This window comes from Fundulus heteroclitus, chromosome 21, assembly GCF_011125445.2.
Source record: "Fundulus heteroclitus isolate FHET01 chromosome 21, MU-UCD_Fhet_4.1, whole genome shotgun sequence".
Taxonomy (NCBI): domain Eukaryota; kingdom Metazoa; phylum Chordata; class Actinopteri; order Cyprinodontiformes; family Fundulidae; genus Fundulus; species Fundulus heteroclitus.
Window position 1 is genome coordinate 33491760 of NC_046381.1, and position 25751 is coordinate 33517510.

The 25751-nt window shown below is 45.2% G+C and overlaps 1 protein-coding gene across 1 annotated transcript in view; it reads right to left on the reverse strand.

Annotated features, from left to right (window-relative positions):
* prkdc (protein kinase, DNA-activated, catalytic subunit) overlaps positions 1-25751 on the reverse strand; it is a 49116-nt gene that overhangs the window by 8117 nt on the left and 15248 nt on the right. Inside the window, exons 31-71 of the mRNA XM_012855851.3 lie at positions 25461-25691; positions 25144-25370; positions 24846-25054; positions 23662-23794; positions 22519-22677; positions 22186-22389; positions 20305-20493; positions 20113-20217; positions 19866-20033; positions 18397-18524; positions 17269-17476; positions 16930-17108; positions 16678-16846; positions 15273-15338; positions 15128-15191; positions 14841-14989; positions 14582-14722; positions 14336-14455; positions 13634-13777; positions 12196-12347; positions 11697-11828; positions 11356-11467; positions 11137-11261; positions 10889-11038; positions 9658-9831; positions 7521-7619; positions 7207-7417; positions 6939-7113; positions 6630-6833; positions 6209-6324; positions 5971-6102; positions 5709-5888; positions 4649-4857; positions 4433-4571; positions 4087-4275; positions 1936-2160; positions 1098-1206; positions 854-956; positions 608-770; positions 336-510; positions 70-263 (exon numbers count right to left, since the gene is read on the reverse strand). Coding sequence (XP_012711305.2) covers positions 70-263; positions 336-510; positions 608-770; positions 854-956; positions 1098-1206; positions 1936-2160; positions 4087-4275; positions 4433-4571; positions 4649-4857; positions 5709-5888; positions 5971-6102; positions 6209-6324; positions 6630-6833; positions 6939-7113; positions 7207-7417; positions 7521-7619; positions 9658-9831; positions 10889-11038; positions 11137-11261; positions 11356-11467; positions 11697-11828; positions 12196-12347; positions 13634-13777; positions 14336-14455; positions 14582-14722; positions 14841-14989; positions 15128-15191; positions 15273-15338; positions 16678-16846; positions 16930-17108; positions 17269-17476; positions 18397-18524; positions 19866-20033; positions 20113-20217; positions 20305-20493; positions 22186-22389; positions 22519-22677; positions 23662-23794; positions 24846-25054; positions 25144-25370; positions 25461-25691 — 6461 coding nt within the window. The remainder of the gene's footprint in view (positions 1-69; positions 264-335; positions 511-607; positions 771-853; positions 957-1097; positions 1207-1935; positions 2161-4086; positions 4276-4432; positions 4572-4648; positions 4858-5708; positions 5889-5970; positions 6103-6208; positions 6325-6629; positions 6834-6938; positions 7114-7206; positions 7418-7520; positions 7620-9657; positions 9832-10888; positions 11039-11136; positions 11262-11355; positions 11468-11696; positions 11829-12195; positions 12348-13633; positions 13778-14335; positions 14456-14581; positions 14723-14840; positions 14990-15127; positions 15192-15272; positions 15339-16677; positions 16847-16929; positions 17109-17268; positions 17477-18396; positions 18525-19865; positions 20034-20112; positions 20218-20304; positions 20494-22185; positions 22390-22518; positions 22678-23661; positions 23795-24845; positions 25055-25143; positions 25371-25460; positions 25692-25751) is intronic.

Sequence of the window (25751 nt, forward strand, 5' to 3'; positions counted from 1 at the left end):
GTTACGAATCACAGATGGAAAACCGTTCACCGAGTATGCTTGAGAAAGACCAAAGTGTTTTATGGGCACCTCTGGATTGTCAGTGGGCCACGCAGCTCCTGAAAGCTGGACGACTCTCTCCTTTTTGTCAGCTCCGAGAGTTCCCAGGACGGACGGACTTCTGCCCACAGCCGAGGCCAAGATGTGGAAAGACGTGCCCTGGAGTATCTTCTGCCGTCTGAACACTTTCGATTCGGCGCTCTGGCAGTCTGCCTCCAGCTCCTCTGCACAGGAAAAGGAGGTTACTCAAACATGGAAATGTTCCCCATGCGGGAGGAGAGGGTGGTTGTTATTACCCAGCAGCGGGATGGTCTTCAGCATGGAACCGATCTGCTCCACCGGCCCCTGCGCATGGCTGCGCTTGTGGTTATAGCTGCTGAAGCAGTGGACCCAGCGCAGCAGCCAGCCTCTGTTGCTTCTGGCTTCCCTGTGGAGTTCCTTCAGCAGCTTGGTGGTGACTGAAAAGTTTTTCTAAAACGAAAGAAGATTTTACTCTTTAAGGTGAGTCTGACAGGATAGGAGGGCATGAAAAAAAAACAAAACAAAAAAACACTTCCTAGCTGAATACCTGCTGACAGGCGCTGTCAGCCATGTGCAGCTTCATGGTGAACTTGCAGTCGTTCACTATCGTCTCGATGTCGCCCGCCGGGTCTTGTGCCTCGTCCACCTCCATGGTGTCGCTGGGGGCCGGGCCCCTCAGCTTCTCTCTAATCTGGTCTAAAAAGAAGCACCTGAAACACAGGAGGCGGGATGAGCCGGGCCGCGGCTCTCTAAGCTATGGGTGAAACAGCAAAAATAATACCCCCATCCTCACCGGGATGTGATGATGTCATCCCATACGGTCACCGGATCCACTTTAGCGTCGGGGTACCGGTCAGTCCAAGATCCGATGAGGCGCTTAAGAGAGCCCACAGACACTATCAGATGAAACACAGCAGGAGAGCGAAAATATCAAAATATGAAGAGTTCCAGAAGAAATGCTGGGATAATTAATTTGATGTTTTAAATTTCCAGTTATATGACATCAGATGCAATTTTTCAAGACAGCATGATCTCACCATCTCCCTTAATGTAGAACAGGAAGTCCTGGATCTCGGTCAGAGCCTGCACCGACTGCAGGATGGTCAGCCGGCTCTGAGTCAGAAGTGTATCTACGCTGGAGTAACTCTGGACGAGGCAAGCAGGTCGCACATGAGCCGGCGGTCTCAGCAACACAAATAAATCATGACCAGTCTTCTACTTGTTCACGAAATTCCTTCACATCTACACCGGTTATAAAGCTTTGGCCATGCTTTGATAGTCTGATCCAAACTGTTGCTCTGAAAGGGAAGTGATCAGAACGAGGAGCGACACGGCTTAAGGCTTGAAGGAGAAGTTGCTAGGTAAAGGATAGTCCTGGCTGGACAATTATCCCAAAGCAGGCTAACATTTTGCTACTGGAAGGACTCTATTCAAATTTACAGACAGGGCTTAAAAGCTGCTTGGGTTCTACTATTCCTGATAGGAAGAGGGATCAAATCTACAGCCAGGATTATAGAAGGACCTTGTTGTTGGCTGCACACGACAAGGTTACCCAAATGTTATGTACAGAATTAAGCCTCCTCAGTGTGTATTATATATATATATATATATATATATATATATATATATATATATATATATATATATATATATATATATATATATATATATATATAATAGGAATCCACCAAAGTTTATAACTTCTGCATTCAGTTCTTTATTTTGAAAAACAAAAGTTGAATCTCGTGTCATCAAAACAAAGGCATCAATAAAAGCCCAGAAGCGCTATTTTCCTGCCAAGCCGATGAGTGTATGTAAACTTCTGGCACCTGTGTATGCCTTTTCTGTTCAACGACTGGAGACACGGGGACGAACCTCTATGAAGAGCTGCATGGCGTAGTTGGTGTAGTACTTGGCGCGGTCGTAGTCCTCCTGCAGGATGTAGAGCAGGCTGAGCTCCTGGCTGTGGCGGCTCTCCAGCAGCTTCTTGCGCTCCTCCACCTTCATGGCCTGGTCGATGAAGCTGAGCAGAGTTTGGTCGCGCTCACCCAGCTGCAGCTGCTTCAACATGCTGCGAATCATGTGCTGCAGGTACATTTCCTGACAGGACAGGAAAGAGACGCTTCTTAGACCCAGGAGCCAGCTGTTTATTTTCTTTTGCTCTCATTTAGATGAGAAACGCACAGCAATACTGCAGAACCACACAGGGGAGGAGACTGAGACAATGAACAGGTGGTAAAGAAAATGGATTTTAAAACAAACAGAAATGTATCCATTTTATTATATAGCTACTTTACAGATAAATATGTAGAGTCATGCCCAAAGCTTTTAGCAGCTGCACTGATGGAAACCATCATCTCAATGAAACACGGTGATGGCGCCATCATGCTGTGGGGACACTTGTGTACTCTCCACTTCCAGAAAATAAGACAGATATGGTATAAACAATAATTTATACCTAATCAGTGAGGGTTTATAATCCAGTATCAAGCCAAAATACAATCTGACTGGGCTTGAGCTATTTCAAAGATTTACATGAGTATCATCTGCATAACTATTAATAGAGATGTGAAGCTTCCTAAGCAACAACAGTGAGAACAGAGTCTTGAGGCATTTCTCAAAAGATGCAGATAAGAAGAGCAGCGCGAAACCTCTGATGTACAACTAAGATCTGAATCATGCTAGTGGGAGGCCTTTAATTCACTCGTCTTTCTATTAAGACATGAGCGGAAATTATTCTTATGTCTGGTGACTAACTGAGAAGCATTAAAAGCAAAGATCATTATAAGTTTCCTAAAACACAAATACAACTTCGCTTTTAATAAAAAACTTCTGTTTGATCCAACTTTTTCTTTACTGGGGTATCAATTTGTTTCTTAAAGTTAAAATCACTGTCAAATACCACACCTATGTTTTTTTACATACAATTTCAGAAAAGGCACCCATCTACCCAGATCCAAAGTAGCCGTTTTAGAAAGAATAAAAAAACAAACCAGAAATGCACTGATTTTCAACAGTGCAAACGAGCAGTAGTTTAAGAGAAAATGAATATTTTTCCTTTAATTGAACGTTTATCTGAGTATGTGAGTATGGGCCTGAGCATAGATCCTAGAGGCACTCCCCCAGAGTCTGGGGCAGAGGACGAGGCGTTTGTTGGGTAGATAAAATCCAATCCATGTTAGTGCAAGGTGTTTAAAATCCACATTTAAGACAAGAATGGTCCCCGTCCGTCAAAAGAGAACTTCAGAAGTTATGAGGATGAACGTGCACTGTAAATTTACAAAGATATTAGGAAACTAATGAAATGTTTTGTTCTTATTATAACATATAACTCAAAAAATTCCGGACCATAAGCCGCACCGGATTATAAGGCACATTAAATATTCATCCCAAGTGTGTAATATCATTCCACCCACACATCTCTCTCCTGAAAGAGAGAGCTATCCGTCTCTGTCAGGAGGACAGAGTAGTTGGACTACACTGCCCTGTTTCTGACATAAGGCCAAAATAAACTGAACTTTTATATTGAATTAACTTGGTTTATTGTTGCTAGCACATACTCCAGGTGCGGGCTGCCTTACATGAATGCACTTCTAGTTTTTACAGTCAGGCAGTCTTGTGGACAGCTCAGGGGTCCGATCAGGTTGTGACACCGTAATGCTCTGAATATCCATTGAGCGGAGCGGCTTCGTTGCTTACCAAAGTCATACTTATACATTTTAACAGATGTTTGAGTGCATTGCACCACATAAAATCAGTCAGTAAACTCAACCAGTACGGTAATCATATATAAGGGCGCACTATCAATTTTTGAGACAATTTAAAGATTTTAAGTGCGCCTTATAGTCCAAACAATACGGTATTCAAACTACTAATGCAATGTTTGCGTCAATGCTAAAACATTTTGTGATGACAACTCATTTTGAATTGTTGAGCGCATATTCCATAAGAGGGGAAGATCCTAGTTTTGTTTGGCTTAAAACATAAATAATATTAAAGTTTGAGAGTTGCAGGTCCTTTTGTTACCTGGTAGACAGGCTCTGACCACATCCTCTCCAGGTCGGGAGGAGACTTCTCATCAATGTACACAGTGGAGCAGTACTGAAGAGACTTCCACTCAGTCAGCTGGTTATACGCCTCCAAAGCTGCGGTTTCCCAGAAATCCTTCTCAGAGTCAGTGGGTTCGCCATCCGGCCACTCCTCAGTGTTCAGAGCCTGCCAGAATAAAAAAAACAACTAATATATTTACATTGCTGCTAAACACAAAGAAAAGAACCTCCATCTGGGCTAAGCTTTAAGGTTGTGATCCATTATCTTAGACATACTAGGGGACTTGACCAACAGCTTCTACCACCAAGGCAGGGCGCCGTACCTCATTGTAAAGTTTGACGGCTTCAGCAAAGTCTGTGTTTGCTTCGGCTTGAAGAGCCGTACAGGTGATCGACTTTGTGCCAACTTTGCCACCAAAGATGCCGCGCACCACATCGTAATCCTCCAGCGCCCTGTAAAGTCTGCAGACAGAACGTTTTGCCTTTTTAACTTCCGGGTCCACTTCTGTAAGTCTGTGGACTGTAAACCTGCAGCTTACTTTGCCAGGTGGATCCATTTGTTGGTGTCAGGCGGGATTTCCCTGCGTCCTCGCGCCCGTTTGGCGGGGCGTTCCTCGGGTCCGGCGTCCTGCAGCAGACACTCCTCCAGCAGCAGGATGCCCGATGGCTGCTGGAGGCTCACCAGGCAGGTGGAGCTAATGGCCGCTGGCTCGAGCTGCTGCAGCTCCCTCTGCTGGTAGCACATGTCCTAAAGAGACGACAGGATCCACTGGTCAGCCTTTAGTAATAAACAGGGTTCCCACACCTTGGTGAACATCAAATTCAAGGACCTTTCAAGGACTTTCCAGGACCAATTTCCTCAAATTCAAGGACCACACGTGGCGGCATTTACCTACTGTGACCGCTGAATAGGTTATCATATTTTAATACAGTGCAAATTCAATAAAAGACTAAACGGCATAGAAGTTGTTGGGTTAGAAGCAATGCAAGAAAGTGGACTTAATTTATAGCCTACATTGATATTGATCATATTCATAGCCTACATTTATATCCACAGTACATGGCTATGCCATACTACATTACATATAAGATGTACATTAGTCTACCGTTTCATGGAATTTTATGGAAAAAAGTGCAGCATTGAGATGTTCAGAATTATATCAATTTGTTTCACTTACTTTCATCTTTGATTAAGCTAGTTTTTGACTTTGACTCTGAAAAGTCGCTAAAAATAGCGACAAAGTCGCTGAGTTGGCAACACTGCATGAATGTAACCTATTGGACGCACGTAGGCCTAAACCACAGCCTACCAACTAACGAAGAAGAGCGAACGTACTTTTGCAAATTAAAAGTCTGTGGAATCAACATCATTTTAAAAGATCGTGTGGTAGTAAAATAATGACACGAGTCGTCATCCGTGTGAACTTTCAACCCCACAAAAAAAATTCAAGGACTTTAATGGACAAGGTGTTTTTTGGCTGTTTTCAAGAACTTTCAAGGGCCTTGAATTTATTTCACAAACTATCAAGGATTTCAAGGACCTGTGGGAACCCTGAAAGTTTCCTCCCCCAGACCCTCTCCACGTTGCTAGCTTCTCACCTGCACGCACGCTATGAATGGAGGGAAGCAGAGCGTGCTCTTATTTAGGAAGGTGTTCATGTTGCAGCGCAGCTCCTCCTTAATCCTGCCACTCGCCTGCAGATCCTGTCTCTTATCCGCTTCTTGGAGGATGCCGGCAAAAAGGGAGCTGAAGAGCTGCTTGGCCAAAATCGGATCTCTCTAGGGGACAAAGCAGAAATACTCATGGTCCAAAGCCACAACGGTTTTCCGTACCCCTTTCTTCTGCCAGTGGCAGCCTTGCCTGAGCTAAAGCTTGAAGGGGAGCGATGAGGCTGCTGTACGGGATCTGGACATCCGGGAAGTCGCCCACCCTGTAGTTGCGATACAGAGTCACCTGGGCCTCCTTTCGCAGCCTCTGGTCAGCTTTTTCTTCCTGCGGGAGAGATCCAGCTGATATTAAGACGCAGGCCACCACCGGCTACACGAATACTGAATAAACACATTGGGTTGAGCGTCAGCAGCTCGGTCCTGAGCCTGACCTTCTTCCGTTTCTGCTGCTGGATCTCTTTTTGGGCGAAGCCCAGACTGACTTTCTCCTGGTCTTTCAGGAATCTGCGCCTCAGCCTCAGAATGTTGCTCCGTCGCTCGTTTTCAGCTGCCGACGACGCAGAAGGAAAACGTCACAGCATCTCCAGGGTTTCAGCAAAATGTTTCCGTCAAAATTGTAAACCTGGCCGGATGATCTCAGAAAACATTTTTAGACTATTTTTAGACATTTTTTTCTTCCACATGTTATTTTCTTCTTTCATATTATTGTTGGCACCTAAAGAAATGCTCAAGTCAAACTCCAGTGCTTGGCCAGACTCTTCTACCTGAGCAGGAAGTCAGCGTTTCAAGTTTCAAGTGAAGACCCCACACCTTCATTTCATTTCACCTTTCCAGAGCTCCTCTGAAACTAACCTCTGGTGCGGCTGTCCACCTCATCCGTGGACGCGGTCAGGCGCCTCATGCCGAAGCCCTCGCCTACTGGCCTTCTGGCCGCCGCCTGCCGCTCCGATTTCTTATCGAACACGAGCAGCGACGACAGAGACTCGGAGCTGTAGGAGTAATCTGCCAGGGTGTCCACGCTGCTGCCCGTCAGCCAGTTGTAGGCGGTGCGACGACCTAGAAGACCAAAAAAAACGACGTTGAACTGAATTCGCGCCGCGGCTTGAAACGTAAATCTCACTTCTCGTGCTTTTCGCTGCACACGCTGGATGCCGGCAGTACCTGGCGCCTGGGTTTGGCTAAACTCTAACGAGGTCTGAGTGGCTCGCAGCTTCCCCTTCATGGCCCCGGACTGGGAGGGCCCTGCGCTCTCGGGGCCCTGAGAGCTTTGGGTCTCAACAAACATGGGAGTCATTACCGTGCTCCTGAAGCGCCAGTTTGAATCAATCACATAGTCCTGCAAGTATAAAAAAAAAAAAAGGAATAAAAACATCTGGAGAGGGTCTATTTGGAGATCCTAAACGAAGAAATGAGGAGAACCTGCGCCGACCTCGAAGGTGCACTCTGACAGAGGAAACTCAAACATGTTCCGCTTGAAGTCGGGGCTCTGGCTGGTCACCTCCAGCAGCAGGTTGGTGGCCAAGCTCAGGAAGCAGCGCTCTATCTGGCAGGAGTACAGCGAACCGAGCACCGTCAGCATTCGCTCCAGGGTCGACGTGGGGAGGCGCTTCTCCTGACTCCAGAAGTTCCGGACGTAAAGCCTGGGGGGGGAAAGGACGGGAGCCGAGGAGCGTCGATTTGACACAAATCTAATATTTAGAACAATCTTTGGTCTGACAAAGGCTTCGGCTGCTGGCGACGTACTGGAGGCCTTGGTTTTCCTCCGAAAGTCCTTGAAGTAAAGTTTCTTTCGCTGCCTCCAGAATCTCCACAGAGGTGCCGTCGGCCATGCTTTCTTCATCGCTGCCGACACAAAACGCCGAGAAGAGACACGAGTAAAATCAGAGACTGCATCCGCTGATTAAGATATGAGATATGAAACGTAAAAAAAAAAAAATAAATCATTTGCTGTGATTGCAGCTGCATGATCTCACACTGCAAAAGTTGAGCCAAGTCCAACCTTCGATTCATGCCCATTTACACAGTGAGGGAAAACCCCACATGGAGAAACAATGGCTTTTAACAAAATCCTCCCTTTGCCAGATGTATTAGAACCCCTAAAACTCCTTTAAATACATACGACAGACATTTTTATTTACTAAACTTTTTAAAGACAATCAAAGTTTCTAATCATTTCTAACAGGTAATCCACGCCTTCATGTTTTCCTGGAGAATACGAATACGGCTCAGCACAACCGGCCCGTTTCTTTAAGCCACCAAAAATTAGACTATTTGCCAACCAGTGCTTTAGAAGTGATGCCAAAATAAAACCTTTTCTGTCTAAACGTCACAAACATCAACTCTACTAAGACTCTAGCTGGAGCTGTGTGCTTTGATATGAGGGATCCGTGACTGAGCTACAGAAACACTCCAGGTGGGCATAGAGTCAAAGAAAGGATGGATCTCATCACAGCTGCATACGGCGGAGGACGCTGCGGGCCTGTTTCCCTCCCAAAGACCCTGGGAACCTTATTAGTGAGCGCTGCGTCATAAAGTCTTTGTAGCAGGACACGTGTCAATCAATAGAGATCTGATGGAAACTGAAACAGGAGCATCACTGGGTCTTTGAGCAGGACAATGATTAGCATCGGTCGCTCACTCAAAGCGGACAGTTTTGTCCGTCCTGTGATCGACCAGACGGAAACTCAAAAATCCCATCTGTCCCAGTCAGTTCTAGACTGTGTTTAGACATCTAAAAGGTCGTGCTGTACAAAGCTAGCCATGTACGGCATCAGTGTGGCGTCTCAAACGCAGTCAGAGGAAGCAGACGTGGAAGGAGCTTTAAAGTTGAATTTTCTACACCGTTTTCAGTAGGGCTGAACGATTTTGGAAAATAATCTAATTGCGATTTATTTTCTTAATATTGCGATTTAATGCGATTTTTTTTCCAGTTTAATTTATCATGTCGTTTTAAACATATACAAACAACAAATCATTTTGTTTCCTCGCTGTGCAGATTAGTTGCTAAAAGACCCGCAGCATCTAAACTCAGAGCAGAAATAATTGCGTTCTGTCTACAATATATTTCAACCAAAATTGCAATTTTGACTTTTCTCTGCGTTAACCACAAGCAACAAAAAGTGACGTCTAAATAAAGATGTTTGTAAACAAGGACTATTTAAAACAAGAACTTTTAATGTTTCTATTAATCAGAATATTGTTCAAGAGAACAGCTTTTAGTTGATTTGGACATCAATCCTTGTTGAACATAAAGTGCAACCAACAAGCAAGTCTATGTATTAAACTGATTGACCTGTACTTAATGCTATGTATGATTATATAAACTAGTAAACAAGTAATAAAATTATATTATCTCACTGCTGCAACTGTCTTCCCTTCCATGTGCAGCAAACCCACTTTAAACATTTTACTGACGCCTAATGGACGTGTCTAATTCCCTGATTGTTACATAGCCAAAAATTGCAGACTGCGATTTGGAAATTGCGTTTTTTTAAATCGCGATTATATTAAAAATTCGATTAATTTTTCAGCCCTAGTTTTCAGACAGTTCTGTGATGCAGTGAGGCTGCCAGAGAGCGAGAGAGAGAAAGACATCCATCAGATACCAGGAAGGCCTTCCAGGTTTTAGCATCTTTCTGTTAGGAAGGTGCTGGATTTGGAAATGATGTGGGCCTTTTTTTTTAAAAAAAAAAAAAAATTTGGTTAAAATCTACGTTCTCTTGGAAAACATACAGACTGATGCTTGCAGACAGCAGCTTTCAGCGTGAGACCATGGTACGGCAGCCAAAGCTCATGTTAAGCCTTTTAAACATTTTAACCAGGGCTACCAATAAGTGAGTGACTATGATCTGTCGGACGAACGGCGCCCTGGAAGACTGACCCGTAGTTGTCCTGGATCCACATGAGGATGTCGTACATCCTCTCCCTGCAAACGGGCGACGGATGAGAGACGAACGTCGTCACGGCTCCCAGCAGCTCCTGCAGTTCCACCGGGGTCAGGCGGGCAACTATCTTGTGGATGATATCCAGACACACCCTCTGTCTCGCTTCGTCCCTGAAACATTTGTAACGCACAGCCGAGAGAAGGTCAGCGGCTGCACTTGTGACATGAGGAAGCGCGGGTGTTTCAAACGTTTCTGTGGTGCACTTCCGTTTCCGATTTCGCTCGACATCTGGAAGCCCAGCTCAGAAAGGCAATAAAGGAACCAGGGTAGAAATAACGGATGTATTCCTGGAAGTGCATTTGCTTTTTATTTAATACACATTTATCAGCCAATAGCGTGGTTGGTTGGAGGGAGGTGTCACCAGGGTAGTACCCAGAATTCCTTGCTTTAGCTTTGAGCCTATTGGCTGCCAGACGTGATTTACAGAGCAGCCATGACTTTATCCTGCATCCCTGCCATTAAATGAGACAAACTGCTGCCATCCCATTGTTGTTATTTACCGATACAGAAAACCTTGACCTCCCTCCATTCCTAGTCCTAGTTCTGACCCTGATCCACGTTGCTTGGCAAGGTAATTAATTGTGATCAAGGTTACTCATTCACCTCCTAGTAGAGCAGGACGATAATTCAATAACAGTATATATCGATCGATAAACGTATATCGATAATAGTGAAAAGGTCAATAAAAAGTTCAGCAGAATAAAAGTTTTCCCTCCTTATGCATTTTAACCATGTAGGTTAATATTTCAGTCGTTACGTCCTCCCAACCAATCACAAGCGCAGACCCATTTCCAGGCTCCGCCCCTTCAAAGAGTTCAGAGAGCACGCAGTCTTTTTTGTTTTTAAGAACTTGAAGTTTTGGTAAAAAGTTGGTTGACTAAAAGGGTTGCGTTTGAATTCAGTGTTTGTGTGTTCTGTAACTAATAACGGGTTGCTAAGCAACAGCATAAAATGGCCAGGGCTGCACTTAAAACATATGTTTTGAATTTGTTGATAATTATCAATATTGATCAATAGGATTTCTTTTTCTATTGATATGCTTTTTTTTTTCCCCTGTGTCGTCCAGCCCTACCTCCTACTTCACCTCTTAGGGCAAACAACACGCTGAGTCGTCCCCAGAAGGAACAGGACTGAGCCCTATGATGGCGGGAGATGCTTAGGACCCACCTGTGGCTCATCGTCTGAATGAAACCCGAGCTCTTCAGCTGCAGAAAGATGTCTGGGATGACGTCGGCTCGGCTCAGCACGCACTCCAGACAGTGAGTCTTTAAGACGCCGTGCAGCTTCGGCAGCAGGAAAAACACATGGTTGACGAACCTGAAACCCAGACATGCATGCATGCGTAAAACGCACTGACGCCAATCACTGCTATGAAAGAGGAAGACTGAGTTAGCCCGGTGCTTTTCTTCACCCACCGATCCATAAAGGGCGGGAAGTGTTTGGACACTTTGTTCAAGCAAATGATGAACTTGTCATCCAGATCTTTTTTCTTCAGAGCGGTTACTGCAGAAGCAGCGAGACTGAAAAGTTCTTGCTGTTGCTGTGATATGACGGAAAAAGATACAGTCAAAAAATATTTCAATGACTTTTTTTTTAGCAATAACTAATCAGGCGAAATGAGACAAAGTTGGTACGTCGCTTTTTTCGGCCATGTTCTTCAGGACGAGGCCAATGATTTCAGCTCCGGCCGAGTAGACCTCTTTGTATCTGGTAAAGGACACGTTGCTGCTGAGCGCCTGGATGTATCTGAAAACGCCAAACAAAGACAGGAAATCGAATTTATTAGCGTGCTGGAGCATCTCGGCTACAACACGCATTCAGTGGAAATGAACCATGAAGCTAAAACGCTACACGGTCAAATTTAACCTCCTCGACAACGCCTTTACACGCTCTTTACAGCCTAAGCTTCCACACATTACTGTTAGCAAAGGAAAATAACATTGAGTCTGAGCTGAAAGCGTCGAAAAGGTTCCACCTCTCGTATTGGATTCCACAGGAAGCATCGTAGGCGGGCAGGTTGTTGGCCAGAATGATCCCCAGCAGCTGGAGCCCCACAGAGTTGTCTTTGCTGTTTGGGTCGGTGCCACAAAAGCGCTCGTATATTAGACTAGTGAGGGAAAGAATAAAGAATGAGCTGGAGTCGTCATTTTCTACAAGCAATGTTTCATGCAGATTCACATCATTTTGTTTATATTATTAGCAAAATATTCAAATAATCTCAGTTGGTAATTAAGCTAAATGTGAGCCACGGCCAACGGTGGTCACAATATTTGGTGTTTGCGTGTGAGAACAGGTAATATTACCATGAGATGTCCTCATGTCTCATATTTGTCAGCTTTTTTGTTATTCTGGCCTAGAAATAGCTTCCATTCAACAAATCGTTTTTCCCCCTACATTTCTTTACAGAAAAGAGTGAACGGTCTAGCGTCCGGCACGTGACACGCCAACGTCTGTTCAGTGTGCCTCTGGGTTACCTGTAGGGCACATGCAGGCAGTCTTTCCAGCACTCTACCAAAGTGCGGATGATCTCCAGGTTGTGGCGGAAAACGGCCCTTTTGTGGTGGAAGCAGTTCTTCATGAGGAATTCCAACAGCCGATTGGCGAGGACTTCATCTCGCGGGTTTCCCTGGAGCAGAAGATGACAAGGCGGGTTTGGTTGTACAGACCATTTCAGAACAAGCACAATGCAAAGTGCTTTATGTGATTAAAACATAGGACAATAAAAGCAAGTACAAAACAGTTGGAATAAAATGTAGGAAAATTGAAACAACATAAATACACAGGAAAATGGAAATAGTTTATTGTCATTATGTGACAATAAATTGGTGGTGAGGCAGACACCACATAAAATGCACATAAATACACATAACACGCACACTCAACAACACATGAGCTTTCCTTATTAACAAAGACTGTAATTTCCCTCTGGGATTATTGAAGTATTTCTGATTCTGAAATAGTTAATTGTACTGCCCAACAACTATTGTCCCTTAGGGGCTTAAAAGTGCATACAGGCCTTAGTAGCTAATGGACTTATTGTCAAGTCAGAAAGACAGCAGTGTCCGATAATTTAGTTGAAGAATTGTACAATTTGCATGGATGTCTAACCATACAGCCCCTGAGAGAGTGAGAGATCATGATGGTGAGACTGAGGAAGATGTCTGAGGATGAAGATTATGAGTCTGTAAGGGATTTAAAGAGGTCTCAAAAGGAATCAGGCATTCAGAAAACAGCCTACAAGTTAAAGACATGCCCATGTCTGGCCATGCCAGTAGGTTCACCCTGAGAGCAGACCGCAGGATGCTAAAAGAAGTCTCCAAAAACCCTAAAATGTCAACAAGAGTCCTCCAGCAGGCGTTGGTTGCTGTTGATGTGACCCTGCATGTCTGTACAACAGGAGAGAGACTTTACAAGTTGACCTTCCAGTGGAAGTGTTTAAGGACAAAACCTTTGCTCCATTGAGAGAATGGTCTGTAGACGAGGAGCAGGGCTTCCTAAATAATGTTCTGTGGACAGATGTTTTTAAAGTCTGGCTTTAAGAGGGAAGGCTGTCTCATCTTTAACCCAGCTAAACTACAAAAACACCTTTATAACGATTTAAACAAGGGCGGTTTTTGTTGTTCACCTGTAATTAAATCCCCTTTATTTTTTTTAGAGACTAAAACAACAGACATCAATGTGTGAACATTTCTGGTGAAAAAACTAAATATAAAAATTTTTTTGACGACTGCATGAGTGAAAAACTAACCGCTTCAATGTTTTTAGATGACTTTGCTTTCATACATCAAAGTTTTTTGAATTGTATTTCTATATTATACTCAACGATGGCGACTATTACTGCGCAAAAAGCCCGCAATTAACATGATCCAGTGTCCATCTTCCGATTTTCTGAACCTTCGCCGTTTGGCTAACCTTCGGAGTGACCAGGCCGGTCCAGGACAGAACCGTGACCACGATCTCCACCACCATGAAATGGATCCCCACTCCTCCGTTGTTTCCGGACACCACCAGCTGCAGCAGGGGCCCCAGCCAGTGCTTGGCATACGGCCGGAAAACCTGCAAAACAAAGAAAGAACCCCAGCCATAACAAGGGGAAGGGTCGGGCGCTGCAGCGAAACGCCAAAGTATCGGCACCTCCTGAATGCTCTCAAACGTTATGTTACAATAATCCATTTTCATTCATTAGGGCTCCGTGTGATTGGCCAACACAAACCAGTGGACGACTATGGAGCGCAGGAATAGTGACGTATGGTTTTAAACGTTTTTTTACAATTAAAACCTGAAAAGTTTGCCTGCGTTTTTTAGTAAGCCTTTATGGCTCCAGAAGTCCCCTAACTAGCAAATAGAGCCCGTCTGTGTGTAATTTCATCTCAGCGTGGATCCAGATGTTCTGTCAAGGCTTTAGAAGGTTGTTAGAGAGCAAGCAGCCTGCAACATGGTTTAGAGTGGAGTGGTTGATGTTATTTATGCACAACTTTGTTGCAATGTTGCATATAATCTCAATATAAAGCACATGAAGGTTTGCGGTTCTGATGTTGTGAAATGTAAAAGCAAATTGTTCAAAGGGTGGGAATAGTTTTGTGAGGCAGTGTTGAGAGAAGCAGAGGTACTCACCTCCTCTGTGTTGGTGATGAGCTTTGAGAGGAAGAGCCGAATGTTGAGGGGTGTTGCTGGATTGGCCAGCTTTCCGTGCAGAAACTTCATCCACGGAGGGAGCTCACTGGGCATAATTCCCTGTTTCACACAGAGCATCACGGCTACATAAAACACAAAGGTCTGGGCACAAACATAATCTGATATTTTGATCGGAGGCCAAGGACCCCAGCTAGGCGTGGGCACGCAGCAAACAACGCTGCTGACCTGCTGGACGTTAGGCGTTATGTTGCTCCTCTGCATGTGCTGTACCAAAGCCGTCATGGTCGCCATGCACTCATGCTGGTTCAGCTCGTCCATCTCCAGATCCACCGTTCCGTCCTGGGAGGGACTGCGGTCCTCGGCTTCCTTCACACGCAGGAAACCAGAACAACCACAGCCCAGCATTAGAAACGGGCCTAAAACCTGGACCCGTGTTACTGAGATGGGTTGATCTGACGACGAGACGAGGAAACGGGGGGCAAACCTTTTTCACCCGGGTGCGTTTTTGTCCTTCTGGGTTCTGTGAGCTGAAGGAGAAGCTTTGGACCCCCGTGGAGAAATCGAACTGACTCATCTCCTCACTCAGGCTGCTGTCGGCCATGTAGGACTGGGAGGAGAGGTAGACGGGCGCCTCTGTGGAAAACACAAGCCGTTTCCTGAGCAAGGCACTTCTAGGATCTGAACCGTAACAATGCTGCACCACTGGCTAGAAATGATGTCATTTGATTTTAAACAACAGGGTTCAGAAACACCGCTGGGAGCGAGTTATACCTCCGGTCTCGTCGCTGACTTCTTTTCGAATCATGAAATATTTCTTCTTCCTCTCAAGCGGGACCTGGAACGCCGAGGAAAGGACGTCACGTCAAGCTGTGCTCTCAACACACTTTGCTCGATCTTTTTTTCAAAGACAGCCTACCTCAATCTCAATGGGAAAGTTGTAGGAGCGTTGAACATCAATGATGTTTTCAAGAATGAACTGATTCTGGGAAAGAAAAAACAAAACAACAGCAACATAGTTGAGGAAGCGCCTTCAGTCACAGGGTTTTGTCATCTACGGCTGTCGTTGGGTCCAATTTCTAAAGGTTTATAAGCAACAAGAGACTACTGATGACTTTAGCCGTACACACAATTTATTCGCTGGTAAAAAATGATAAAAACTGAGATAAAAAAGTCTGTTCAAAGGCAAAAAGACAAGCATTAATAAAGATCTAGTAAAGATCTAGACATTTTTGTGACTTTTTTCTTGGACTCGAAATACTGGGGTGTTGTTGACAAAAAGGGAGCAATGAGAGCTCGCTCATACTCATAACCCAAAAATCTCTGCTTTTCTAGATTAGCGTTTCCTTTTCTAACCTATCCTACAAGCGCAAAAGTATAAAAGTTCGGTGGCAATCTACGGCGGAGTTCTCAACAGGCTTTTAATGTGAAAGAGCGATGAACAGAGGTGTCTGAGGATGGACAGACGGACAGTGGATGGATGGATCGAAGGGAAAGGGAATAAAAGTCTGGAAATACATATTTATTCTTATTTATAGTAGCTAAATCCAATCCTTACATTAACGTGTCTCCGTATAAACGGGGGCTTTTTCGTCTAATTCCAAAGCCCCTATGGACGGAGAAACTGGTTCATCTGTAAGTGACTGAAGCTCACGCTGAAAAAACCCACGTTTAGTGTCAAACACGCTTCATGTCAGACTCTGAGCTGGTTTGTTTTTGTGAGCAACAAGAAGTCAAATCTCCTTCATCCTTGTACCCCCCCACCCTGAGAAGAAGGTTGTGGGTTTAACTCCAAAGGGGCCCAGCTGGTCTGCATATAGCAGTGTGAATGTTAGTGAGGGTGAATGGGAATCAGGATGGCCATACAGTCACTCCTCGCTGCCAATGAGGCTCATCGACAAAATGTACAAACTGCTGTTTGCAAGAAGCAAGTCAAACAGGAACAAGTGAAAAAGTTCAACCCTGTAGGGAAAGATCCAGCTGGAGAGGTTTCTCAGCAAAGCCTTCCTAGATCATCCCTGAGCCACCGCTGCGTTTCAGTGTACGCTGCATTTCTCCTCCTTCAGACAAACTGCGGGGCCATAGATCTAAACACAGTCCCTGTTTTGAGTCATCACCCCAGAGATCTCAGAACCTCAACTATGTTTAGATACATGTCAGCAAACTGGACCTTTGGGTCAGTGGTGACCCAAAGGTGTCTGCCGCACCGTACCTCCAGACCACAGCGTTTTAATCTCCTGCATCCTTCCACCTGACTCGTAAAAACTCTTCATTTTGTCTAACTCCTGAACCTAATTTTGGCTCAGACTGAGGCGGGGCGCTACCTTCTCGGGTTTCTCGCTGAAGAGGAAGCCCTGGTAGAACCTGGGCTCGCTGAAGCTGCAGCTGATGACGGCGATGGCGCAGTTGTACGCAGCGCAGTGGTAGCTTCTCCTGATCTCCAGGAGCTGAGTCTCACCGGCCATGTTCTCCGTGAAGGCTTCGAAGCATGACCTGTTGCACGAAACAAACAGATTTAGGATCCAATAAGGAACAGAAAAAAAAAAAAAAAAAAAGACATTTTAGTTGAGATGTACTTGATCAAGGTTTTGGACAACTCGTTTCCCTCCGTTTTCTCCAGGCGAGAGTAGGCCTGATTGATGCGGGACTCCTTGGAGTAAACTTCCTCTTTAGGGAGCCGGGAATAGAGCAGCTCCATCAGCTTGTAGCAGCCGTTCTTCTTCCGCAGCTGGAGCTCGAAAGCGCTTTCACTTGACTTCAACAGACAAAGACGCACGTTCAAATTCACCAATTACCTAATTGGTGTTTATGTATAAGGATAGGAAAAGTGTATCAATTCTCACTTAAACGCAACACCAAAAAAACACAACAACTACATTTAAGCAAACGCCAACAACGGCCGATGAGAGGCGAACCTTTGTGAAACGACTCTGCAGGAAGGCGATTATGTCAAAGACGTTTGACACGAAGAAGTCGCTCAGGGCCCTGGTGCTGCAGTGGGAGGCCAGAGGCAGCAGAACCCTCTCCATCATGGCCTGCAGCGTGGAGCTAGCCGGCACGTCGCCCTGCTGGATGACCTCATGCACCGCGCGCAGCAGCTGCAGCTGCCGCTCCGCGCTCGCTCTGAGGGGACGGACACAGGCACCGGGGTCAGGTCAGGGCTTCTGGACGTCTCAAGCCTCAACTTCCTAAAGTTCTCAGTCCTTTACACCCATTTCTGAATGATAAACCGCAACTGTGAACTCCACTGGTTGGACCGCAAGGAGGAAAGGCGGGAGAGGATATGAGGAAGGAAAGGCAACCAGGGAACGAGTAAGGGAGGAAAGAAAGGAAGGACACGAGAGAGGTGGGAAGCGAAGGCCACGAGGATTGGAGGGACGCAGGACACAAAAAAAAAAGGAAGGAAGGACACAAGGAAGGAAAGACGGGAAATACACAAGAAAAGGGACTAAAGAAGAGGTAGAGCAAAAGGGAAAACGAGGGAGAAAAGAAGGACACAAGGAAGGAAATAAAGAAGCTAAGGGAGTAGGAAGGAAGTGAGACAGAAGGCTGGACAATGGAAAGAAAGGAAAGAAGGATAAAAGGCATGAAGGAGGAAGGAAGGATTGACAAGGGGAGACGTGGAAGGACAGAAGAGGGGAGATGAATGGGACAGAAAGAAGGAAGGAGATCCATCCTGCCTGCAGCCATCAGCATCTTTAACAACCCATTCAAGAAACCAACATAACAGGAGGTACATCTAATTTCAATTCAGAAATAAATTATTTCTGAATTGACAGAGGGAAAGAAAGAAGGTAGGAAAGAAACTATAAGTAGGGAGAAAGTAGGCAGAAAGGACAACAATGGGATAGCGAGTAAAGTCTGTAAATACAAATATTTTTTCCCACAGTGTTATCTTCTTTTCCCGTACTCATCCAGGACCAGAAAATCCCGAAATCAGATTCCATACTTTGGTCCACAAGGATCCTGTGTGATGCCACTTCTGTATCATTCGTTCACACGGGGCCCTACAGGGACTCCTGCACATGAAGAACTTTACTAACCTCTTTGCAATTCTTTGGAAACAGCCTTGAAACTGCTCCTCCATGATGTGCTTCCCATCCCGACACAGAACCCCGGCCATCAGCCGCAGCAGCAGAGGACTCTGGGAAAGCTCCAGGGCATCCAGCAACTAAAACGCAGACGTTCACCTTTTATCTTTTCATTTCTCCCTCTTCTGTTATGTTTCAGCACACTCAAGTCACACCCGCTGTTTGCCTTCCTCGTCGGGTGACATCCCTTTCTTAAAGGTCTATGTGAGGAGAAAGCAGGCCCTCACATGTTTCCCACACTCTCTCCTATTTTTCCACAGAATGGCACCTTTTTGAATGGAAATTATGGCATGAATGGAGTGAGCTTATGGAGTGCATCAGTATTTTAGTGGTAAAGTGGGACATTAAAGTGGGACGTTACTTATCACCATCCTTTTTAAAGAAACAAGCAGAAAATAGGTCAGATCTGTGACACTTTGACATGAAAACAACTGAACATGCTGCGCAGTGAAGGCTTCATGGGTTAAGACTAATTTCGCTGTAAGACTGCAGTCAGTCTTCCCAGGTTTACCATATATGGTTTCCTGAAATAAAAAAAAAACACGTGTTGAGTAGGGGTGTAATAATACATCGATCCACATCAATATGTCAATTAAATGATTAATGATCCAATTAAACAATACATTAATGCAAAATGTAAATATTGATCCATATCATCATTTTTAACAGGGTTTGCCCTGCTGTATTATTTACTTTACTCGCCCCCCTCCCCTCGCCAGTCTAATCGTTGTTTTTACTTTTATTTTTATTTCAAATGCGTCGATATTTCAGAGCAACAGAAAATGGTCAGTAAAGTTAAGTAAAGGAGAAAACCTCCCGGTCATAAGCTAACACGCTAGCTGTTATTGGCTCCACGCACACTACGTCCACACTGCACCCCACCCCAGCTTCCACAAGAACATATCCGCGCGCACTTCCTGGAACCCACCACGGCAAGGATTAGCCCACCTTCTGTGGGAAACCCTGTTAAAGGTGCACCATTTATTTATAATAACAGATCAACTTTACAGTTGATCTGTTATTATTATTATTATTTTGAAATTAAAGGAATGATGTTTTTGATTCAAATGCCTGCTTAGAAATAAAATGGTCAAATCATATTTGTTTTTTTGCGAGTTCATGTCAATGGACGTAATTTACTTACTTTCTTCAAATTCACGGTCCCTTAGTCTCTGCTAGAATTGTCTTTTGTGATTTTTTTGTAAACTGCAATGTGAGAAATTGATGCAAAGCAGGAGATTCAGGACCGTTTTTTAGATGTCGGTCTTCAGATAAGAAGAACATATTTCTTAAAACTCCATTTTAGGGTAAAAAACATGAACACAGAAGGATGAACTGATGGCGCTCCATTAGAAAAGCGACTGACGTACATCCCGTTAAACTCCACCCCACTGTAACTTTTCTCCGGACTGTAACCTGACCTTGCGGATACAGTCCATGTAGTTGTTGCGGTGAAGCGAGCCCTTGGCGAACTCATCGGACTGCATGGGGAAGTGGGAGGCGACCAGAGCGTCGAGAGCTTTCTGCAGCCCAGCGAGCGGCTCATCTCCCAGCGTCGTGAAGAAAGGCAGCACCAACAGGGCCTGGCTCTGACGGGATCAGAAGGGTTCCGCTGTTAAACTCAAGCGCCTGCAGGATTTGAACAAAATGAAGGTAAAGACGGGATACCTTGAGATTCAGAGGTAGATTCATATCGACCAGCAGCAGGGTGAAGGTGGAAAACACCTGCTGGAACGCCTTGTGGTTTACGTCGGAGCAAACGGAGGAGTCGATCTAGGTAGACAGAAGATGCTCATCAGGCTACAGTCAAGCAAGTTGGCCTCCTCACATTGGACCGCTTTGTTTGCTTTTTTATTCCACCTGGAGGAGCTTGGCGAGCAGGAGGAGGGTGGCGGTTTTACTCTCTGAAGTAGACGAGGGTCCCTCCCACCACGACTGCAGACTCATCCACCTCCTCAGAACCTCTTCCACCAGCTTCTGGCCCTGCGTCTTCCTCACAGAGCGCTCCCTAAAGCTGTGGTCCAGCATGCCGTTCAGCAACACGCTCACCTGAGGGACACGGAGAAGCCATCGCTGTAGCACAAGCAGGACTGGAGGACATGACCTTTACAGGGTTCCTGTACAACGCCCACAGTTCCAAGGATCTCGGCCCCTTTATTCCAAATATTAAGGTAGAAATAACAAAACTGGACTGTATAGCAGAGCTTTCCACATTGGCCTGGCTGGATGTGGGAGAAAACACTGGAGGAACTGCAAATGGTTGATTTAAGGATGAACAGATACAGTGGTGGCGTGATGGAAGGATGGATGAATGGACGGACATATAGATTAATAGAAGAGTGACACGACAGATGACTGGATTTATGAATGAACGAAGAGATAAAAGGATGGGGTGATGGAAAGAAAGATGAGTGGCAGATAGATTGATAGAGGTATTGGTTGGATGGCTGGCTGGCTGGCTGGATGGATGGATGGATGGATGGATGGATGGAAGGATGGTTGGATAGATGGAAGGAAGGATGGTTGGGTGGCTGGATGGATGAACAGACAGAATAATGGATGGAAGGATGGATGGTTGGATGGATGGATGGATGGATGGATGGATGGATGGATGGATGGATGGATGGATGGAAGGATGGTTGGATAGATGGAAGGAAGGATGGTTGGGTGGCTGGATGGATGAACAGACAGAATAATGGATGGAAGGATGGATGGTTGGATGGATGGATGGATGGATGGATGGATGGATGGATGGATGGATGGATGGACAAACAGACAAAATAATGGATGGATGGAAGGATGGATGGATGGATGGATGGATGGAAGGCTGGACGAACAGACAAAATAATGGATGGATGGAAGGAAGGCTGGATGGATGGATGGATGGTTGGTTGGATGGATGGATGGATGGATGGAAGGAAGGATGGTTGGTTGGATGGATGGATGAACAGACAGAATAATGGATGGATGGAAGGATGGTTGGACGATTGGTTGGTTGGTTGGTTGGTTGGATGGATGGATGGATGGATGAACAGACAGAATAATGGATGGAAGGATGGATGGATGAACAGACAGAATAATGGATGGATGGAAGGATGGTTGGATGGATGAACAGACAGAATAATGGATGGATGAAGGAAGGATGGATGGATGGATGGATGGACAAACAGACAAAATAATGGATGGATGGAAGGAAGGATGGATGGATGGAAGGATGGACGAACAGACAAAATAATGGATGGATGGAAGGAAGGCTGGATGGATGGAAGGATGGATGGATGGATGGAAGGATGGACGAACAGACAAAATAATGGATGGATGATTGGTTGGTTGGACGATTGGTTGGTTGGTTGGTTGGATGGATGGATGAACAGACAGAATAATGGATGGATGGAAGGAAGGATGGATGGATGGATGGATGGAAAGATGGACGAACAGGCAAAATAATGGATGGGTGGAAGGAAGGATGGATGGATGGATGGATGGATGAACAGACAGAATAATGGATGGATGGAAGGAAGGATGGATGGATGGAAGGATGGACGAACAGACAAAATAATGGATGGATGTCAGGCATGCGGAACAAAGAAATAAATATTTTCCCATGCCCTAATTTCCTTTTCCAAATTGACAACTTCTTAACTCAAAGCTCAGAGTTCGTCCTTTCCCTCCGACTGTGGACCGTGTAGGACCCCCCCCCCACCCCCGCCTAGAGCTGACCCTGAGTCAAACGTGACCTACCATGCTGGGATTCTCTGAGGAGGCCTTCAAGAGGCGCGGCACTGCAGTTTCCAGATTCTTAAGCAGCTCGCCGTTGATGGTGGCCTGGAAGAGGCTGTAGAAGTACTCGCCGTGGGAGAAGCTGAGGAAGTTGTGGCTGTGGCCGCCTGAGATGGGCACAGACAGCATGATGGTGTTCAACAGCAACTCCACCAGCTGCTCACTCTGCAGAAAACCACACGCAGACCAATCATTCTTCACGCCAAATGCTCTGGTATCGATGTGGTGAACTGACAGGCATCGCCGTTACCCAAACACGCTCTGCTGTGTTAGCTAAAAAGCACAACGGCCAACCTGCTGGCTTATAGAAAAGGAGAGCTGAAGCAGTCCATCCGCGAGTCTCCTGGTGTTTACGTCCAGGGATGGAAGCGCCTTCCTGTCTCCTCCAGGCGCTATGCCTTTATACACCGTCATCAGAAGCTTGGAGCCGAGACACTTGCCCGAGGCTGAATCCTTAAAGAGAAACGCATAGAAACGCAGATGATGGGAACTTTTCTGTCATACTTTTCAAACCTAGAGGCTTTTATTTTGGTATTTCTACAACTTTCCTTCAACTGGAAGGTCAGCCTCCACCCCCAGGCTTGGGCACTTTACAGGTTTTCTTCCAGGATTGGCCTGGATTTAGTAGGGAGGGGCTTAAATCACCAGCTTTAGCACCATGCGATGTCACATCGATTTGCTCGGATGATGATACAATACATGTCGACATCCCAATGTTTTTCACGATTTCCGATCAATGCGGTCGATATGATGCGATATCATCTGATATCCACTAAGATGATCAGACCATTTTATTTCTAAGCTCCTACAAGTATCAGGCATTTCAATCAATAACAGCAATCTTCTCATTTTAAAATATTAATACATCACCTATTCACTATAGTCTCATGCCTGAATATTTTATTTCTGCATCAATGTGATTGGATCTTTAGTCATTTAATCGACACATTGATGTGGATGGATGTATTGTTTAACCCCTTTACTTAGCTCCATTTATCTTTGCATCAACTCTGACCAGCTTCCTGCTAAGGATAACCAGTCCCACAGCATGATGCTGCCACCCCCATGCTTCCCTATGTGGACGGCCTAATAACAGCTAAAATCTGTTTAATTATTCAATGATTTAATAATGAGACTGGTTGCACTTGATTTTATTGAGGTGTAACATAGTAAAGAGGGCTTTACTATGCTTCAGATTTGTCATAAATGTGGGAAAACCAGGTGTTATTTCCTTCCACTTCCCAGCTGTGTGCTGCTCTGTGTCGGCCGATCACATTAGAAGTCCCGACAAATCAGGCTGAGGTTTGCGGTTGTGGTCTGTAAAAGTTCCCTGGATATTTAAGATCCAGCTGTATGTATGCAATTCTTTTAGATTTCTGGGTACATCAAGAGAAATACACGTAGCAGTCTTGTTAATGGACAATGCTGAGTTCTTACCTGGCTGTGCAGAATGGAGCCGAGGATGGCGGCTTTGTGGATCTGCTTACAGGACGAGAGCACCATCTCCATTTGCTCGTGGCGACTGAGAGTGGCCGAGCCGTACAGGTCTACCTCGCACAACTCCTCCACGCTGTGGCACGCCACGGAGCAAATACAGAAAAGGAGAAAAAAAAAAAACACCAGACGTTTAACTGATCAAACAGAGTCTAAAGCGTGCTGATCTCCTCTATAAACGTGAAGTTCCTTCACAGGAACTGATAGAATTATTTTTACTACTTTCTACATATTTTATGTTATTTACTATGTTCATTGCATTCATAACGTATTTACTCTTTACTACTAAGAAGTTTTAAGGTTTTAGTTATTCAGATATTAAAGTGTATTTCATGTGACTGATCTCATTACAGTGTTTGTGTTTATTGTGTTAATCATATATTTGCTGGAATATATAAACCAGTGGTTACCATATTATTTCACTATGTATGTGTATTGATTTACTCTCTCTCTCTCTCTCTTATCATTGCAGAAAGCAGAGAAATATGTTGTGATGATAATAAGTAATAATACTTATTAAGCAATAATAAGTGTTTTTCTAAATACGTCTGAAACTGTTATGAACTCTATTCAGCCATCTGGACGGCTGTACTGTGTGAACTGCTTGGTATTATCTCGAAGGTCACAGAGTGTTTTGCTTTTGCTTATTTGATTCCTTCACTGCAAAAACGGATGCAAAAACAAGTGAAATGTTCTTAAAAGTTAGTCTATTTGTCCTCGATTTGAGCCAGTAAATAAGATTATCTGCCAATGGAATGAGTATCTTTACCCCTAAAATAAGATAATTAGACATCCTGCACTTGAAATAGGATGATGGAGATGAATTGTTCCTATTTTAAGAGGAAAAATCTTATTCCATTGGCAAATAGTCTTATTTACCTGCTCAAATCAAGGACAAATACACTTATTTTAAGAAAATTTAACTTATTTTTAGTTCTGTTTTTGCAGTGTTTGGATAATAAAAACAGAGGAGGCGACAGCGTGTGCTTTAGAGCGAGTAGGAGATCTGTAGTTAAGCACCTCCGTTCGCTCTCCTTGCAAGTTTGAAAACTAACTTTTATGTTGTCTCTCCTCCTTGTGATTGTTTAATGAACGTTTTAGGTATCTGAACCTTCACAGGAACCAACCTTTTACGGGAGATTTTGGCCCGCAGGCTGCTCTCGAGGCGGCTGCTGTAAGGCGAGGCCATCAGAGCCTTGAGTAAAGGCACGCACACCTCAGGTAGGTTCCTCATCACCTCCACGTCGGCCATGTTGAACCCCACGGCGGACGGCTTGCACACCGCCGCCGCCGTTAAGTCAAAGAGCGGCGCGCAGAACACGTCTTGTTCCAAGAGCTGCGAAGAGCATCACAAACGCGCCGTGTCAAGCTTCTGGTGGAGATTTCCCCGACGGCAGCCGCTACCTCTCTGCAACCGAGCGGTACCTTCCAGAACTCCTGGTCTCCTTTGACCAGAACCATGGAGGCGAACTCCAGCAGCCGGACGGTGATGGTGCACTTGCTGTAGTTGTACTGGTCCACCTCTCTGGGGCTGAAGTGAGACGTCCTCTCGCCGAGGGCGAAGCAGCTCTCTGCGGCCGCCAGACCGCGAGCCGCCAGCTCCGTCAGGAAGAAGCGCGTGGCTTTCAGGAAGCGGGATTTGTCCTTTGACCCTTTGGGAGGATGTGAAGAGCTTCAATGAAACGGATGAAGACACAAAATAAAAATAAAAAACTATATATGTTGACGGGAGCTGAAATTACTGAGAATGTGCTCCGGCTTGATGATGTGTAAGCTGATGAAGGTGTTGTAGCAGTCCAGCGCGGCCAGCAGCAGGTCCATCCACTGCAGGGCGGCTCGCACGCTGAAAGGTCCCGTCAGGTCCCTGAGCGTCGGCTGGGAGAGGAGCCCCCCGCCCTCGATCCTGCAGATCAGGAAATCCACGCCGTGGTCCTTCAGCATGCCCTCTAGCCACTGCGGCGGAGACTTCCTCCCTGATTCGCGCAGCCCGATTGATAGTCAGATTCATAACCAGATGAAAGCTGTTTTGTTTT